A 20413-nucleotide genomic window follows, 5' to 3' on the forward strand; every position below is an offset into this window, starting at 1 on the left:
CCTGGAGTGGGACGTAGGAGAGCTGGGTTCATTTCCACAGATTCCCTGCGTGACGCTGAGGAAATCACACAGCTCCACGTCCACAAAGGTCGTTAGGCTCCTAACTTCTGCTGAAATCAATGGGAATTGGAAGCCTACATACCTCTGGGGATCTGAGTCCCAGCTTCTCTGTGCTCCATCTGCACAATGAAGACAAGAGCACTTCCTTTGTCTACCTTGTCTAGTTAGACTGTAAATGCTTTGCGGCAGGGACTCTCTCTTAGCACCCACTTCAACAGCCCCTAACACAATGGGGCCCTGATTTTGACTGCAACATTCACACACTACAATGCAAATAGTACAATCCCAGTTATCCAAATAGCCTAGGCGAGAAGGATTTTATCTGGACAGTGGAGAGGAGCCATTCAGCAGCGGGGTGGTCTCCCCTGCAGCTGTGGGCTTTTCCTCCTCCTTGCAGTCCTGGCTGGGGGTCTCTGCACTGCTGCAGGGCCAGTGACACCCAGACCCTGCAGTGCAGGGTGTTGGGCAAAGCAGATACCCGCCCAGCCAGGACTGTGCTCTGTCCTGCCAACACTGCAGCCATCCCTGCATCTTGCGCCTGCAGGGAGCGGATGTCACTGGCCCTATGCAACTCCATTGTCATGGCCCCGCTCCCTCACTCCTGTAACAGTGGGGCTGCAGAGGGCTTCCTGCACTGTCGTAGGAGCCGTACAGCAGCGGGCTGGCCTCCCTGAAGCCGGGGGCTTGTCCCCCTCCTTGAAGTCCTGGCTGGGGCACTCTGCTCTATTATCTGAACCTCTCCATTCTCCAAATCCCTTCCTGGTCCCCCAGCATGAGACACAAGGGGGGCAAGGAAGGGGTTGGGATAGCGTGGAGGTTTGGATAATGGGGTGTGATGGAGGCTGCGCAGGAGGCAGCCAATTGGAGAGGGGCTGCGGGGAGCAGCCAACCAGGGCCGGGCTGGCCCATATAAGAAAGGCTGCAGAGCAGAGTAGTGTCAGTCACTTCCTGGAGCTTGAGGAGGGAGAACTGGGTGCCTTGCAGGTGGCGGGCAGCAAGCACCCTAGACAGACCAGTGCTGCAGGCTGAGGCCCTGAGGCCAGGGCAAAGAGGGTGCTGGGGCTGGGGGGAAGTGGCCCAGGGAGATCTACAGAGGAGTCGGAGGGGATGCAGTAAGTGGCGGCCATCTTCAGGGTCCCTGGGCCAGGACTCAGGGTAGTGGGTGGGCCCGGGTCTCCCCCTGCCCCCACTGAGGAAGTGGCTGGACTGAGGGACTGCGATACTATCCCCCGGAAGGTGGGAGCACAGAATGCAGCATAGCTGGAGGGCTGTGTCATGCACAGGACGTCGCGGTCCTGGGAGTGACATGGGTCCCTGGAGCAGAAGTGACAGCGGCAGACCACCACCAGAAGAGGACGCGCTGGCGTACAGAGCTAATCCCCAGGATCGCCAGCAGGAGGCGCCGCAGTGGTGGACCGAACCCCATCACACGGGGTTTCGGATAAAGAGGAGTATACTGTAATTGATAATGTTATGATTATGCTCTAGAACAAAAGTATTTTACGCCTAAAACAAATGTGAGGCATAATATTGGCTATTCCCTGTTTAGACATAGTTTGTGTCAGGTTGATTACATTTGCCATAGTGTCTGTAGAGACGGGGACTTGATTTTTTTTTTATCAACTTGTAAGTTTCATGTAGGGCAAAATCAGAAACTCCTCTGTGCCAGGGACATGAGGGCTGTAAAACTTGTCTGTACAAATGACAGAAGTGAAACTAAAAATAAGCTCCATTGCTGGGGTCATTTGAAACCAGGCTGGACAAAGCCCTGGAGAACAGACTGTGTAGGTGCCTTATGCGGGATCTTTTTCCCTTCCTCTGACGCATCCTGGGTTACCGTGGAGATCTGGGCTGGTCCCCAAGGGATGACCGAGGTGTGACCTAAGAGGTCTTCTCCAACTTTAACTTCCCTGATTCATATGGAGATAAATATAACCAGCAGGAGAGAAGCCCACAGCACAGCTTAAAAGAAATGTGATCTTACCCCAGACACCTAAAGAAACATCCCTTGACTTCAATGGATTGAGGATATCTGGCATTTTACGGGAGCAATATCAAGATTATTATTTTTTTCACCGCTCCACTCCAAGCAGGTGGAAGGAAAGAGCTTGTTTATCTGAAACCATCATCTGTGGCTTAAAAACTTGGCATGCTGCAGTTGCGAACCCAGTAAGGTTGTGAGCTACCTGGGAAGGCTTGTGTTTTAGGGTTCCAAATCAGCCGTCAGATGACTGGAAATTAAGGGCAGGTGGTGACCACAACAGCTCTGAAGATGAATTAGTGGAATAGCCCACTAATTTATACGACCTGCTTCCCCTCTTTCTTCCAGATCACCTTTTAATCTGGGCTTAATGCACACAAGATGAAGACGCTGGCAGTATTTCCTTAAATCCCTCCTGGACAGTCATCTATGTGCATTCCTAGTTCAGGTGATATTTTAATCCCCGGTAGAAACAAATTTTGGTGCTAGTTTTAAATAGCACATAAATTTAGAGCCAACATTCTGCCCTCAGACGTTTGTGCCCGGCTTGCAGGAGCTGGGGGAGTGTGCTAGGCAAGACATTGGCACCAAATTCTAAGAGCTAAGTATTATTATTATTAAATGTAGCATTTGTAGGGATGGTTTTGGCTCGTTCTTATGGCTTTATTCTGAATTTAAACAATCCCTTTAGATTCCTCTCCTTTGTCCTGTCACCCAGGTGAGGTCCCCTCTGCTGGATTCTCTGCAGGAGGGGGCTAGGGCAGCAGAAAAGCTCCCTGAAACTCCACTCTTTGAGTTCTCTGCAAATAGTCCTCCTCAAGGGAGAGAGGTGTGACACCCTGTGGAGTTTGCAGGGATCCCACAGATCCATGGGTAAGGGAACTGAGGCTGAATGCTACAAAGCCAGCAGAGTTAGATCCGCCATGTTTTTACCCCAGGCAGTATTCTGCTTGAACAAACAGACCAGCTTTGTTCTGACTGAACAGATATTCACACTAAATGCATCTCAAGTTTACATTAATGAGATGTAAGAAATAAGGCTGACTAGATGTTACTGTAAGTCTAATATTCAGAGCAGGGACAGAGTCAGGACTCCTGGGTTGCAATTCTAACTTCACGACCAACTTGCTGTAAGACTTTAGGCAACTCAGTTAATCTCTCTGTTCAGTTTACCTCACAAGTATAATACTTTCCTACTTCACAGGATTGTTGTGGGGATTAATTCATTAGTGTTTACAATGTGTTTTGAGCTCCTCCAAAGAAAAGTGTTGTATAAATGCAAACTATTAATGATACTACTAAATAAACACATCATTTTCTTGGCTACTCTACACATATTTTTTCAACAATGCCACTTTCCAGTCCTCTTGAGTCCTCATCACCTGAAGGCTAACATGCAAGAACCACCTATTTCTTATTCTGTAATATTTACCACACTTTGCCTTTACACTGGGCTCTGGATGATACACAGAGGCAGACGCAGTCCCTGCGACAAGAGGCTTGCAATCTAGGACAGACAGTCAAAACAACGCGGACTCTTAATACACAAGAAGGCAAGATGGAGGCCCAGGCTGAAACAAGGGTATAAGTTTCCGGTGTGGTAAACATCTTTTGAATGAGATTTGTTTCTATGGTGAATGATCGCTGGAACAATGCAGATTATTAATACTACTGGACATTAGCAGAAAGGCTGCATTAAAGGGATAGGAGAGCAACATACATAGTTAAGATATACTAGACAAAAATGCACTAAAATCTCCGAGCTTTTTCCTCTGGATTTAGATGGACACTCAGCAAACCAAAAAGAATGACACGATGTTCTTACACATGGAAGGGTATTTAAAGCGTGCAAGGAACAATTAAAATCCCCAAATGTGTTGAAATTCTGCCTCAGAATGTCTCTCTCAAAAGAATTTCCCTAAAACGCATGAAGTCATTTCTCTTCTGCACTGGATTTTCCAGTCCATGTAAAAGCAAAAAAGGTGATCCAGGAGTTACAACATTCCCCATGTAACACAAAGCCGCGCCGAAGGAAGCTGTGCTGAGCACTAAAACAGTCAGTCTGTTATATATAGGGTCAAAATCCCTCCAGTGATGTCTCTAGTTTAATCAATCCAGTAATCTGACTAGTGTCAAAAAATATCTTGGTCAGATTGCAACAGACTCTGAGCTTGCAGCGTCTGGCTTGCTGCCAGCCCACCACTGTTCATCTTGCAATGCACAGTTTAAAAAAAGAAAGCTTTCGATAAGCACCCAAGAATGTATTGTGAGAGTTGAGGCTAAGCACTTGCAGGCAGGGTTCACTAGTGCAGCTATTTTAATATACTGTACTCCCAGATGACAAGGGGATGAATAAGCAAAAGACAAATGACTTCTTCCTACCTGGTTGCTGAAACATCAACATGGTCTGTGGGGATGTGTGGACAGGCAGGGAACGCGTCCTCTGCACTGAGCTATGGGTCCGGCTTGGCATGCTGTTACTACCCCCGGGGTTTGCGAACCAGAGATTCTGTGGAAAACAAACACAGCAACAATACTGTAAAACGAATACCAGTGCCACGGTAATGTAGGACACAGTCTGTGTGTGTTAAAAACCTCAGCACGCTCTGTATGCTAATGCTTTCCTGATCTCCCCAGCCTTACACCTTCTAGTCGCTGGCTCACCCTCTCCCTGCAAAGGGCTTTTTCTGTGAGTGACACTTACTCACCGAGTGATGGATTTGTAAAAAACCCTTGGCTCATTTCTCTTCCTCCATCCCTCTCTGAAGCCTGATTTGTCCCTCTCCCCCTGCTCTCCTTGTCCCTTTCAGTACCCTGCTCCACTAAAAAGAGCAAAAACAGGAAATGCCTGCAGACGGTTCTCACTGGGTTCGTGTGTAAAAAAGGAGTATCCAGACACATTAGTCAGATGAGGAAAATCAGAAAAGTCATTGCACGCTAACCTTAGCAAAGAGCTGATGAACTTGTTTTCTCTAGTAGCAGTTTTCTATTCAGTCATTGGGGAATAAATAGCTACATTTGGACCAATCCCTTGTCATGTATATGGGCCTGATCCTGCCAAGTCCTGTGAGCCCCCCACACCTGACTAAATGGCAATCAGGGATGCTCCCTGCCATGCAGCTGGTGCTCAGCATCTTGTCAGATCAGACCTAAAGCATTTCTCATCAAGCACAAAAAATATGGACCCTCCCTTGCAGCTCTGCAGCTAATAACCATCCTGCAGCACTGGTGGCCTGACGTGCAACAACACAGACAGACTGACACACACCTGTCTTCCTTGTTTCAAGATTGTTGGATTGGTAGCTGTGCTGCGTTGTGCAGCCCCTAGGAGTCCACTGGGGCCCAGCAGACCCAGCCGGGTGGGGGGGAGATTCCGGGAGGGAATCTGGAACTGGCGTGGGTTCCGTCTACCCATTCCTGCACCTACAGATCCAGCTGTTGGTAAGGAGTTCGACTGGCCAAAGCCTCGACTGGAAAGAGGAAAAAATAACAGGTCTGAAAATTCAGAATCTTAACCTTTCAAAATGCAAGCAGGAGCAGACTTCTAAATACTTTAAGACTATATTCAAATGGCATGTGGTTTGTACTGATTAAAGATGGGTTTGGAAAATCAGCACAGCCTAACAAGCTTTAGCCTTGACCCGTCTCCCACTAAAATCAATGGAAAAACTCACCCTCACTTCAGTGTAGTAGGGCAGGGCTCCTTAATGCCAAATTAGCCGAAGTGTCTTACCGAGGATCACCACAAGAGGGAACATAATTGCTTTCCCTGGATTTAGAGGACAGCTGAACATGTAAGCCCTGGGGCTAGCATTAAACTTTGGTTTAGCCCCTTGAGGCCCTATCCTGCTTACCATACTCCTGTGAGTGAGTCAAAGCAGTCAGTGGGAGAGAGGCAGGAGGGATTTGCTTTCGATGATGGCTGGTGAGATGTAAATGACCTTTTAAGTGCTAAACAGGGAGAAATCCAGTCACTTAGCCTGGAGAAGTATATGGATTCTGGCAGTGCCCTGGGGGTTTTGGTATATACTCCAGAATCTCAGCTTGCACTGGAAATAAAAAGCTGATATACCGGCACTCGGCAATTCACGGCTTGCAAGCCCCATGCAGCCTTCTCAAGATGCCTGTGATGCTCTGCATTTCCCACAGTGATAAGGAAGGGTCCTAAACTGATTCTTGGTTCCTCTCTGAGCTATATTTGCGTCCCAGTTTTCTCTTTCCTCGTGGCTCTTTACCTACTGAGGACCTGATGCTGTGAGTTGCTGAGCACCTTTGCCTCCCATGAAATGAGAGTTGAGTGTGGTGTATGGAAAATAAGCCATCACTTTAATTTTTAAGGGGTTTCCTGGTCTGGTTTGCAGGCTAGGGGGCTCTAAAGGGAAGCACCAAGCATTCAGATCTGTCAGTCAGTTTGCAAGAAGGCAGCCGAGCAAGTGAGGTGAGTTGTTCCTCTGTGTTAAGGAGCAGCCTGCTTTCTCTCTCTCTGTTTTTGGTTCTTGTGTGTTACCACTCCAAATTCTAAGAAATAAAGTAGTGTTACGTTGCAAGCATCCAGCACAAGTATTTTATGTTTTTACTCTAACTTCTCTGTGTGCATGGTGTGAACATAACACTCAGCATCTCAAGATTTGGGTCCTCAGGGCCAGATCCAAGCCTCTTTGAAGTCACTTGCATTCCTGCTGGTTTCTGGTGTGTACGTGTTTTTCCTTTCTTTGGGTTAATTAAGGCTTTAATTTATCTGATTTCTATATTTAGTTGTGTTTGGAGTTTGAGGTTTATGTTTTTGGTTTATTTGGCTGGTTTAAAATGTGCTCATTTTAAATGAAAACTTTAAAAGAGAGAGAGAGAGAGAGAGAGAGAGAGAGAGAGAGAGAGAGAGAGAGAGAAAAGAAATGATGAACAAAGACAACTTCTGCACAGAATGAGACACAGGCATTGCACCCGATATCAAATCTTCCTGTTTGTGCTTATGTGAGTGACAATTGTTAGAAAAGGGCTTGTCAGTCTCAAAGGCTCCATCAACACTAAGATGTCAAACTGCATCAACACCTCCCTAGCAAGAGCCAGGTTTAAACACAGTTCTTTAGGATAGCGCTAACAGTTTGAAAACCCAGAGTAAATGGGGCCAGAAAGTTTACAGATCTTTTAGCCCATTTGGTTGTGAAAAGCACTTTCTCTGTAAACCAGTACGATGCAGTCCTGCTTGGGTTGGCATCCTGACACTAATGGAGATGGGGAGCAAGCGGATAACAAATGTTACCTGCTTAGAACTGGATTCTGATCTCAGTTACAGCAGTTTGAACCAGAGTAACTTCCCTGAAGTCAGCAGAACATAGTCTGGTCCTTAGACTATGTGTAACTACATATAGTCAAGATGGGATGTTTTTCTAAAAGATCAGCTCTAGTTCAAACAGGAATTATTTTGGGGCAGTTCTCTGGCCTCTGTTATGCAGGAGGTCAGACCAGATGATCACAGTGGTCCCTTCTGGCCTTAGAATCCATGAATAAAAGCTCCCATAGAAGCTGGGTTCATGATTCTGACTCTCAGGGCCTGCTTCTCATCTCCCTGATTCTGATGATACACCGGTGTTAGTTACCTCACTGATTTTAGTAGATTTCAGAGTAGCAGCCGTGTTAGTCTGTATTCGCAAAAAGAAAAGGAGGACTTGTGGCACCTTAGAGACTAGATTAGTAGAGTTATTCTTGATTTGCACCAGCGGACGGGAGTGAACAATCAGGCCCTTAAATCTCATTAACTCACCTCCCCAACATGTATGGCGGGAGCAACAGCCCAATCAACTACATTCTTTGATTTAGGGGTAACGGGACATGATGATGAAAATGAGGGGCAGTCTGAACTATAGATGAACAAGGAGTGGAATTTGTTTTCATTTGCCATGTGAAAAACAAGTGTTTGCAGATCCAGTTTCTCCCACAGTTTGATGGCTCTAGTATGGAGGCATTTTGCAGTAGTGAAGTTGAGGGAATTTTGGTTAATGTGTGTCTTTTAAACACACATCTCTAGTGGTAGACCATTCTTGGTTCGTAATTAGGACAATTAACCCATTTCTATGTAACACTGGCCAGGTCTATACTACAGCGGGGATCCACGCTCTGAGACTGATCCACCAGCGGTCGATTTAGCGGGTCTAGCAAAGACCCGCCAAATCAACTGCAGATTGCTCTCCAGTCAACCCCTGTACTCTACCCCCAACGAGAAGAGTGAGGTAAGTCGACAGGAGATTTTCTCCTGTCGACTCCCCTCAGTGTAGACCCGTGGTAACTCGGCCTAAGGTACGTCAACTCCAGCTACTTTATTCACATAGCTGGAGTTGCGTAGCATAGGTCGACTTACTGTGGTAGTGTAGACATAGCCACCGTTAGTTACTGGGATGCCAAATTGAAACAACACACAAAGCAACAGCACCAAAAAAATAAAAGAACCAGTTGATCCCACAGAACAAATAGATCACGCAGATTTCACTGCGGTGTAAAGTCTTCCTAGTGTTCTTGCCCAACTGTTTAAAATGATTACACAAAGAGATGGGTAGGATTGCTGTGATACTTATTATTTACCTGCTGACGTTTGAAACATGACAAATGAGAGTGGCTATTTGGAGATTAACAACTCTTATCACTTGTGCAGTTCCTGTATCGCCCTGCCCCTTCTCCAACACTTGACGTTTCAACTCACCTTCCTCTTAGCCCTAATCTCTCCTGCTTGTGCATGCTATAGTGAACAAGACTTCCAAAATAATACGATTATGGAATCCAAACCAGTATAAATCTACCCATCATGACACACAACAAAGTTTCTTTAAACCTCATGCAGGAAGCGATTTTGCCATTATACCTACGGAACTATGTGAAAGGCAGAGCTGCACCATTGTATTCTTAGCCTACAGCTTCGCCCAGACTGGAAGAACAAAGAAAGTACAAGAAAATGACACACCTGATCTAGATCAGCAAGGGTGAATTTCACGCCTTGCAAGGTGCAGAGAAGCCAGTCTCAGTTGATGCCCTACTTATGCCCTATTCTGAGCATGACGTTAAGTGGCACACCCGCTGTATGCTGGTGTCTGCATGGGGGTGAATTTCACCCTAATGGAGTATCTTCTGATAAGTGCTTCTCTAGCCAAGGCCCTGGTCTTTGGTGTAGTGCTTTTCCAGTCACAGTGGAGAAGCAAGTCTCAGTGTTTAAGCTGTGATGATTCCAGTCATTTGTAGCCCATTACAGGGCCCTCTTGAGGTTTTTCTGATTAACTAATCTGAACAAGCCCAAGAGCCTCGCTGCACCCTTGCTGATTGCTTTTTCTGGTGTCTATTCAACAGTGATTTAATTTGCAGATGACACCAAAACTGGAGGGGCAGCAAACACAGGAGAGAAAACTAACCTGCAGAGAGGGACAGTGCTGTTATTACTTTTTAATAAGGCTGTCGATTAATCGCAGTTAACTCATGCGATTAACCAATAAAGAATTAGTTGCGATCAAAAAAATTAATCGCGATTAATCGCAGTTTTAATCGCACTGTTAAACAATCGAATACCAATTGAAATGTATTAAATATTTTGGATGTTTTTCTATATTTTCAAATATTTGATTTCAATTTACAACACAGAATACAAACTGTACACTGCTCACTTCAGATTATTTTTTATTACAAATATTTGCACTGTAAAATGATAAGCAAAAGAAATAGTATTTTTCTTAGTATTTAGTATTTTTTATAGTATTTAGTATTTTTCAGTACTCATACAAGTACTGTAGTGCAATCTCTTTATTGTGAAAGAGCAACTTACAAATGTAGATATTTTTTGTTACATAACTGCACTCAAAAACAAAACAATGTAAAACTTTAGAGCCTACAAGTCCACTCAGTCCTACTTCTTGTTCAGCCAATTGCTAAGACATTTGTTTACATTTACAGGAGATAATGCTGCCTTCTTCTTATTTACAATGTCACTTGAAAGTGAGAACAGGCGTTCGCCTGGCACTTTTGTAGCTGGTATTGCAAGGTATTTATGTGCCAGATATACTAAACATTCGTATGCCCCTTATGGTTCGGCCACCACTCCAGAAGACAAGCTTCCATGCCATTGATGCTCGTTAAAGAAATTAATTAAATTTTTGACTAAACTCCTTGGGGGAGAATTGTATGTCTCCTGCTCTGTTTACCTGCATTCTGCTATATATTTTGTGTTATTGCCGTCTTGGATGACAACCCAGTACATGTTGTTCAAGTTAAGAACACTTTCACTGCAGATTTGACAAAATGCAAAGAAGGGTATCAATGTGAGCTTTCTAAAGATAGCTACAGCACTCGATCCAAGGTTTAAGAATCAGAAGTGCCTTCCAAAATCTGAGAGAGACGAGGTGTGGAGCATGTTTTCATAAGTCTTAAAAAAGCACCAGTCAGATGTGGAAACTGAACCATCAAAAAAAGAAAGTCAACCTTCTGCTGGTGGCATCTGACTCAGATGATGAAAATGAACATGTGTCAGTCTGCTCTGTTTTGGACTGCTATCGAGCAGAATCAGTATGGACGCATGTCCTCTGGAATGGTGGGCAAAGCATGAAGGGACATATGAATCTTTACTGGATCTGGCACATAAGTATCTTGTGACGCCAGCTACAACAGTGCCAGGTGAACACCTGTTCTCACTTTCAGATGACACTGTAAACAAGAAGTGGGCAGGATTATCTCCTGCAAATGTAAACAAATTTGTTTGTCTGAGTGATTGGCTGAACAAATAGGACTGAGTGGACTTGTAGGCTCTAAAATTTTACATTATTTTATTTAGGGTGACCAGACAGCAAGTGTGAAAAATCGGGACGGGGGTGAGGCGTAATAGGAGCCCAAATAAGAAAAAGACCCAAAAATTGGGACTGTTCTTATAAAATCGGGACATCTGGTCACCCTGATTTTATTTTTGAGTGCAGTTATTTTTTTGTACGTAATTCTACATTTTTAAGTTCAACTTCCATGACAAAGAAATTGAACGACAGTAGTTGTATTAGGTGAATTGAAAAATACTACTTATTTTCTTTTTTACAGTGATAAAAATAAATATAAAGTGAGCACTATACACTTTGTATTCTATGTTGTAACTAAAATCAATATATTTGAAAATGTAGAAAATATCCAAAAATATTTAAATAAATGGTATTCTAATATTGTTAAACAGAGTGAGTAATCGCACAATTGTGATTCATTTTTTTAATCACTTGACAGCCCTACTTTTTAATCTTTTCAAGTGCTCTAATTACCATGGGGAAAGTGTAGGTTGGGAGATGGGCTGGTCAATCAGAATCCCCAATTTAAGGAGGGCGCCACACAGAGGAAGGACTGTGTTGTTGGTAAGCCACCAAAGTGGGACTCAGGAAATCTGGGTTCAAATCCCAGCACCACCACAGGCAGCTTTTGTCACCTGAGGCAAGTCACTGAATCTTTCTATGACTTAAATCACCATCTGTAAAATGGGGACAATGGTACTTTTTACCCACCATTTGGTTTTGTCTATTTACACTGTAACCTCTTTGAGGCAGGGACTGTCTCTCAGTTTAACATCTAGTACAATGGAGCCCTGATCTAAGCTGGAACCTCAAGGTGCCAGTATAATGCAAATCAGAGCTAATAACAGGAACCACTGCTCTACAGTGACATTTGAGAGGTGGCTGGGATATACAGCATTAAAACAGAACAAGGTGAAATATTCCAGCCCTGCCGGCACTCGAGGTAACTGGCCTCATGAATCAGACCCAGCCGACGGTTCCAGTTAGCACAGTGTGAACGGTAATGTAATTATCCCCTTTGGCGTAGTCTTGGCCAAGATACCAACCCACAAAGTACAATCATTACATCAGAGAGATGAAATCCCAACGTACTTTCTTTGCTGCCGATATCCTGATATGTCTAGAAGGGATTTCCGAGGGAAAGACCTGAAGAGTTTTTGCACCTGCTGTTTCCATGACAACAATCTTTTCTTCTGTGTCTCTGTAAATGCCTGCCCCCCAAAAAAAAGGAATTAAAAAAAAAAGGTAAACATCTTATGGATGATGCAGTTGGGTATAAAAGTAAAGAAAACAACAGGCAGTTAACATGCACCCAAAGTAGAGAGCTGAGCGATCCAAGCTTCAGGATGCAAACACACAGAAGCCCTGACGCGCAGGTTTAACTCCTGGCAGAGCTGGCTCAGCCCATTACACTTTTGAGAAAGACAAACTGAGCACCAAACAGTTTTCTATGCGTAGCTCTTTCTGATGAAATCTTAAGAGCAAAGCTCCTGCTGTGCCTGGGTGTTAAAGATCCCATGACACTTCCTGTAGGAGAAAGGGTTTCCCTGGAGTCCTGGACCCTAATTTCTGCTCTCCCCATCACTGTGAGGCATGCTTTACCATCGCCTGGCTGCCCACCATGCCTACAATTCAGTGGTACTGTGTATGTGTGAAGTGCTGTGGGTCCACCAGGATGACAGATACATAAAGGTCGGAGACAATTATTATTACTGCTACATCATTACGAATGCAGAAATGTACAACACTTCGGTGATGCTACAAAAAACATCCTACTGATACAACAAGCAAAATCAATTCTTTTTACTTCTTTTAGTAACTTTTAACCAAAATTCACGTTTATTTAAAAAACAGAGTAATTAGCAACATACTGCATGTTGCCTATGAAAAGAAATTCAGTTATACTGGGGCTTAGGGACAGAAAATGGTCATAATTATTTCCATGAGGGTTCCGTCTGACCTTCAAGTCTATGACTCAGATCATAGTATGTACATAAAATTCCCTGAGTGCTCAGTTTATTAATGCTAAATGAATGCTCCTGATTGTTTAATAGCTACGCTCTAGTAAGCAACTGGCATTTTCATCCCGCAGTGCACACCCTAAAATTTTCAAGACATCTCTAAAAATAAACAAACTTCTGAGTTCTTTAAAAAAAACCTTTTAAAGTAAGTATAGTGTTCATGAAAGGCGCTGGCTTGACAGCCCTGGGAACTGGTGGCTTCCGGCTCAGCTATTCAACAGGTACAGTGCTAGCATTTTGCAATGCAACAGTCCACACACTGCCCTGCCAGCGTGTCTTGGTTGGACCTGGAGGGACTTTCTCCCATGATAACAAGAGAGCAAAATCCTCAATCTCCTTACTGATGGGAGCTGCCAGCCAGAACCAATTGCAGTGATTTCTGTGAGGTGGACACTTGTTTCCCCAGGAAATGGATTAAGACCTTCCATTTATTTTCTATTCTATTCGAGGTTTTTATACCACAGTCTATTACACTGAGACCAAAGAGCCTTGAGATTGTAATGGCATTTGGTTGCTACTGTCCCAGGTTAGAGTTAACCTGAGCTTGGCACTGGAAGTCCCCTTACTCCTCTACCAATCTCCTGAGCCTTCTGGACCCCCTGTGCTCCTAACACATTATTATGTGAACGGTTTCCTGTTCATGCCCCACGATAGCAGAGGCCTACAGACAATTATTTACTATAATACATATATTTATGGGCAGTTTAACCAATATCACATGAGCCATCTTAATATTATCCTTTTGACTGTCACATTTAACGCTCAATCTACTTACCTTGCATCCCAGTAATATTAACATATTCATGTATAATGCAAATGAAAACCACTGTAGACATGTTACTATGGAGCAACTCACTTTAGCTCTGGTTGGAGACCAATGAAAAACTATTGGTTTTAGGAATACAGGACTCAATCAATGTTTTCTCTCCAGCATCTTAGATTCTGACCTCTCTTCAATTCTATCTAGAGAGAACTGGACTGGGACACAAGATACCTGGTTTCCATTCCTGGCTCTGCCACTGACCTTGCTGGGGACCTCTGTCAAGTCAGTTTGGGGATAAAGATACCTCCTTTGTAAAGGTGCTTTGAAATCTATGGCTGAAAAGCATTAGCTACACAAGAGCTAAGTGGTGTTGTTACTACCTGTCACACACCCATCACCACGGGATCTGAGCAAGACGCCTATCCAAGATTCAGCTGCAAAAATCACCTCCCCCTCTCGCAGCTCAGACTATGCCCCTCCCTTCCCAATCCCTTCCCTGGCTTCCTCTCACATTGCACATCAAGCTCAAGCATCCGATCCTCACCTTCCAGGCTCCCTTTTTAGATCTTTGCTCTCATGACTTCCTGCTCTCTCAGCAGTACTCCACGCTGCCTTGCTGAAGTACCAGGCACAATTTCCAACCCTGGTCCCACCCCATACCTCAGAGACCAGGATGTATTATGGAACCAATGTTCTCATCCCTCCAACCTGGGGAGGAGCCGAATGTCACAAGCCATTCCACAGCTCCCACTCTAGCTGTTACAGGGATGGCTCTGGAGTGCCCGGTCACTTGCCCGGGCTACCGAGATGGTGACTTGCCACACGGAACGTCAGAAAAAATGGTTACTAACCTTTCTGTAACTGTTGTTCTTCGAGATGTGTCACACACGTCCATTCCAATGTAGGTGTGTGCACGCCCCGAGTGCAGCTGCCGGAATTTTTTCCCTTAGTGGTATCCGTTGGCTTGGCTCCAGCGTCCTCTGGTGTACGCTCTCATAGCGCCAGCATAAAGAGCCCTGCCGACCCTGTTCCCCTTCAGTTTCTTCTTGCCGACCACCTCTGACAGAGGGTGGGTTTTGGAATGGCCATGTGCAATGCCTCTCGAACAACAACAGCTACAGAAAGGTTAGTAACCGTTTCTTCTTTGAGTGCTCGCACACGTCCATTCCAATGTAAGTGACCCACAAGCAACTGCCCCGGAGGTGGGTTTGGAGATCAAGAGCAGGCTGATTGTAATGCTGCCCGGCCGAAGCCAGCATGGTCTCTAGCCTGCTGTGTAATGACATAGTGTGTCGTGAACCGACAACCAGGTTGCCCCCTGCCCATGTCCTGAATTGGAACTTGCGCTAAAAAAGCAGTGGCGGAGGCCTGAGACCCTGTAAAATGAGCTGTTAAGTGAGCAGCGGCGAGATGTTCACGAGGTCGTAACATGCCCTGATGCACGAAGTGATGCACAATGAGATTCTCCGCACAGAAATGGGGAGAAACTTTCATTCTTTCCGCTATCAACACCTGAGTGGATCTGTGGAATGCTTTGGTCCTTTGGATGTAGAAGGCCAGCGCCCGGCATACACGAAGTGATCCAACTGGAAAGCCACTGAATGGAAATCGGCTGGCCCCTCGCATGCTCAGCTGAGGCGACGAACAGTTGTGCGGACTTCCTGAATGGCTTGGTCCGCTCGGAGTAGAAAGCCAGAGCCCGCCACATATGGAGCATGTGGAGACAGCGCTCCTCACTGGACACGTGAGGCTTGGGGCAGAGGACCGGCAGAAAAAAGTCCTGATCCATATGGTAGGAGGAGACCACCTTTGGCAGGAACGCAGGGTGTGGGCAGAGCTGGACCGTGTCCTTATGTAAGACCATGTACAGTGGCTCGGAGGTCAGGACCCTAAGCTCCGACACTCACCTGGATGATATGATTGCAACCAGGAAGGCCACCTTCCACGAGAGGTGAGACCAGGAGCACATGGCTAGTGGTTCAAACGGGGGTCCTGTGAGACGAGCCAACACCAGGTTTAGGTCCCACTGCGGGACCGGGGGTCTAGAATACGGAAAAAGACGGTCCAAACCTGCTGCTTCTTATGAGCGGCCTCATACTTTGGGACGGCAGCCTGGGCGGGAGTCTGCTGCGGCCTGAACTTAGGTTTTGCCAGAGCCGGGACATAGAGGCCCCGAGTCTAGAAGGTCGTGCGGGATTCCTTCATGCCATAGAATCATAGAATATCAGGGTTGGAAGGGACCCCAGAAGGTCATCTAGTCCAACCCCCTGCTCAAAGCAGGACCAATTCCCAGTTAAATCATCCCAGCCAGGGCTTTGTCAAGCCTGACCTTAAAAACCTCTAAGGAAGGAGATTCTACCACCTCCCTAGGTAACGCATTCCAGTGTTTCACCACCCTCTTAGTGAAAAAGTTTTTCCTAATATCCAATCTAAACCTCCCCCACTGCAACTTGAGACCATTACTCCTCGTTCTGTCATCTGCTACCATTGAGAACAGTCTAGAGCCATCCTCTTTGGAACCCCCTTTCAGGTAGTTGAAAGCAGCTATCAAATCCCCCCTCATTCTTCTCTTCTGCAGGCTAAACAATCCCAGCTCCCTCAGCCTCTCCTCATAACTCATGTGTTCCAGTCCCCTAATCATTTTTGTTGCCCTTCGCTGGACTCTCTCCAATTTATCCACATCCTTCTTGAAGTGTGGGGCCCAAAACTGGACACAGTACTCCAGATGAAGTCTCACCAATGTCGAATAGAGGGGAACGATCACGTCCCTCGATCTGCTCGCTATGCCCCTACTTATACATCCCAAAATGCCATTGGCCTTCTTGGCAACAAGGGCACACTGCTGACTCATATCCAGCTTCTCGTCCACTGTCACCCCTAGGTCCTTTTCCGCAGAACTGCTGCCTAGCCATTTGGTCCCTAGTCTGTAGCTGTGCATTGGGTTCTTCCGTCCTAAGTGCAGGACCCTGCACTTATCCTTATTGAACCTCATCAGATTCCTTTTGGCCCAATCTTCCAATTGGTCTAGGTCCTTCTGTATCCTATCCCTCCCCTCCAGCGTATCTACCACTCCTCCCAGTTTAGTATCATCCGCAAATTTGCTGAGAGTGCAATCCACACCATCCTCCAGATCATTTATGAAGATATTGAATAAAACCGGCCCCAGGACCGACCCTCGGGGCACTCCACTTGATACCGGCTGCCAACTAGACATGGAGCCATTGATCACTACCCGTTGAGCCCGACAATCTAGCCAGCTTTCTACCCACCTTATAGTGCATTCATCCAGCCCATACTTCCTTAACTTGGTGACAAGAATACTATGGGAGACCGTGTCAAAAGCTTTGCTAAAGTCAAGAAACAATACATCCACTGCTTTCCCTTCATCCACAGAACCAGTAATCTCATCATAAAAGGCAATTAGATTAGTCAGGCATGACCTTCCCTTGGTGAATCCATGCTGGCTGTTCCTGATCACTTTCCTCTCATGCAAGTGCTTCAGGATTGATTCTTTGAGGACCTGCTCCATGATTTTTCCAGGGACTGAGGTGAGGCTGACTGGCCTGTAGTTCCCAGGATCTTCCTTCTTCCCTTTTTTAAAGATTGGCACTACATTAGCCTTTTTCCAGTCATCCGGGACTTCCCCGGTTCGCCACGAGTTTTCAAAGATAATGGCCAGTGGCTCTGCAATCACAGCCGCCAATTCCTTCAGCAAATTCCATGCAGCCTTGTATCTGTTTTCGCTGCAAACAGAGCTTTCCCATCAAACGGGAGATCCTGCATGGAAGACTGCACCTTGCTGGACAGCCCAGAGAGCAGGAGCCATGACGCCCATTTCATGGACACCGCGGAGGCCATGGATCATGCGGCCATGTCTGCAGCATCTGAGGCTTCCTGCAGGGACACCCTAGCGGCCGCTGCCCCTTCCTCCACTAGCGCCTGGAACTCCTTCCTATCACGATCCTGGAGGGAGTCCTCAAACTTGAGCAGGGAGCCCCACAGATTGAATTCGTATGGGCCCAGGAGAGCCTGATGGTTTGCCACTCGTAACTGGAAGCTCAAAGACAAATAAATTTTCCTTCTGAAAGAATCCAGTCTCCGAGAATCTTTGTTCTTTGGGGTCAGGGCTGGCTGACCCTGCCGTTCCCTGTGGTTGACTGGCTCAACCACCAGAGATTTGGGCGCCAGGTGGGTATACAAGTACTTGCATTCCGCCTTCTTAGAGATGGGGGCCAACGAGGCCGGTGTTTCCCACAGGGCTTTTGAAATCTTAGCCGCCCCTCCATGGAGGGACAAGGTCACCTTACCCAGTGCCAACAGGGACAGCACGTTAAACAGGGAGTCTGAGGACTCCTCCATCTCCTCTGCCCGGAGGTGGAGGCTTGCTGCCACCCTCTTTAAGAGTTCTTGATGGGCCCTGAAGTCCTCCTGCGGCGTGGAGGGGGCAGGGCTGCAATCGCCTCCTCTGGGTGGGGCGAGGAGGCCGGTGAAGTGCTCTGGGTATCGGCCGGCACCGGAGGGTCCACTACCTGGTCAGACTCCGGGCACGGTGCTAAGGACATACGTCCCACCGACTCCTTTCTTGGGGGTTTGGAGAGGGAGGCCGACGGTGCTTCCGAAGCTTTGGCCACCGAGTGAGCTCCCACCAGGGGCTGCGCCGGAGGCCATGGTGCCCACTGGTACCATTGGGCCGGCCACAACGCTAGGTGCCGGCTGTTTGGCTTGGCTGGCCTGGCCCATCGAAGGACGGCTACAAATGGAGGCCAGGCTGGTGTAAGATCTGCTGCTGTCTCTGGACCAGCAGGAGTGGCGGTGCCAGGATCTACATCGGCCACGGGACCACGATCTTGACGTGGAGGACTGGTACCGACGGTAAGAGCTACTCCGGGAACGGCCTCGACAGGCGGACCCGTGACAGCGAGATGCCAGTGATCGACGCCCGGGGCTGCAATGTCTTGGCGGAGATTTGGAGTGGGAGTCCGAGCAGGAATGGCGTCGACAACCGTGCCATGACCGAGTGCGGTACCCTTTCCGAGATGAGGACCGTTAGCGATGCCTGCTGCGGTCCCGTCGACATTTGCTCCTTGAGGACGAGAGTTGCCGAGAGTCCCGGCCGGCTGGAACCCAGCCAGCCAGTCTGGTCGGCGTCGAGGGCGATCCACATGGACTCTTCCCTGAACGGTCACTGGGAGGTGAATGGCGTCGGGAATGTTCCCTCAACTGAGATTGGTACTGGGCCGGAGGCGACTGGGGAGATCCCAACGGTGGCTTGCCTCTGGAGCATGGGGCCAACATTGGTGGCGCTCCGGGCACCAGCATGGACATAACATCCTGGGCTGCCTGGAGGGCTTCAAGTGTGGACGGCATCCGGTCACCCGGAGAAGCCTGTTCCGATGGGGCCAGGCTACTCCTCTCAACGTGAGTCAGAGGCCTGGGGCCTGGTGGCAATTGAGGACTGCCCGACATGGGCCTAGCCTCTGTCCCAGACTTCCCTCGATGCCGCTGCAAAGAGGGAGTCTTTCTGGCCCCCGTGGCGTGCCCCACGGATGGGGACCGGTGCCGACTGGTTGATGGCACCGGAGGGTCACCACGTACCAGCGCTGAGGTGCCGGGTACTGGTTCGGAGCGGCGTGCCAGGGTCAGGGTCAGTGCCTACTCCATCAGGATGGTCCGGAGCCGAATGTCCCTTTCTCTTTTGGTCCGAGGCGAGGCTTAAACAACTTGCAAATCTTGCACCTTTCGCTGACATGGGTTTCTCCCAAACAGCGCAAACAGTCTGCTTGGGGGTCACTTCTTGGCACAGAATGCCTACAAGAGCTGCACGACCTAAACCCCGGGGCACGGGGCATGCCCCCGCCTGGGCTCACTGACTAACTAAACTAACGACAGGTACTAACACTGAACCAACAGACAGTTCTAGGGATGAGCTACGGCAAAGCTGGAGCAGAGCAGTTCCGATGCACCTTCACTGGCGGCAAGAAGGAACTGAGGGTGGGGGGAGCGTGCATCTTCCCTTATACCGCACCAGGCAGGCGCCACTCCGGGGGTTGCAGGGGGTGCTCCCCCCCATGGGTACTTCTAGGGGAAAAACTTCCGGCACTGGTGCACGTGGCGAGCACGCACACCTATTGTGGAATACACATGAGAAATCACTCGAAGAAGAACCACTAAGAGAACGATCGCCGAAGCAATGAGGAGTTCCAGCCGCTGTAACGGGCGGTAAGAAGGAAATGAAGGAGAGCAGGCTCGACAGGGCCTTTTATACCAGAGCTATGAGTGTGCAGTACCAGAGGGCATTGGAGCTGACCTAACAGATGCCGCTAGGGGAAAATATTCCAGCGGCTGTGCTTGGAGCATGCACCTACATTGGAATAGACATGTGCAAGCACTGCCTCCGCTGGGTGTGGTCAGAGGGTAAAGAGAGGTCTGTGGTTTCTCTGCCACTCAATCCTGCACCTTTCACAAACTCTACATTTACATTTTATGCATAATATGCAAGGGAAAATCTGGGGCTTCATAGAGCATGGAGAATCTATTCCCTCCTTCCCCTGCTTTGCCAGGGAGGAAATGTTGTTCCACTTAAGGCATTTCTTGAGAATACCAACAAGCACTTCCCTTATACCATTGCAGCCAGGGCAGTGCATCTGGTTACACCACCCAGAAAATGAGTTTGGAGTTGCACCCTGTACAGTTGTCCTATACAGCTGGGATGTGCCAAGCCAGAATCACATTTCATTAACATGGGTTAATGTCAGAAATATAAAGAAGACGGGGGAGAGACTAGGCTAGGATG

At 47.4% G+C, this 20413-nt stretch overlaps 1 protein-coding gene across 9 annotated transcripts in view; it reads right to left on the reverse strand.

Moving 5' to 3' along the window:
- SAMD4A (sterile alpha motif domain containing 4A) overlaps positions 1-20413 on the reverse strand; it is a 208437-nt gene that overhangs the window by 10640 nt on the left and 177384 nt on the right. For all 9 annotated transcript variants that reach the window (XR_012159608.1, XM_073350082.1, XM_073350081.1 and 6 more), the window contains 3 exons: positions 11929-12047; positions 5310-5511; positions 4424-4550 (listed from right to left, as the gene is read on the reverse strand). Coding sequence is in view for 8 of the 9 variants with exons in the window: in XM_073350082.1 (XP_073206183.1) it covers positions 4424-4550; positions 5310-5511; positions 11929-12047 (448 nt within the window). In the remaining variant the exon portion in view is untranslated. The remainder of the gene's footprint in view (positions 1-4423; positions 4551-5309; positions 5512-11928; positions 12048-20413) is intronic.

This window comes from Lepidochelys kempii, chromosome 6 (genome assembly GCF_965140285.1).
Source record: "Lepidochelys kempii isolate rLepKem1 chromosome 6, rLepKem1.hap1, whole genome shotgun sequence".
NCBI lineage: Eukaryota > Metazoa > Chordata > Testudines > Cheloniidae > Lepidochelys > Lepidochelys kempii.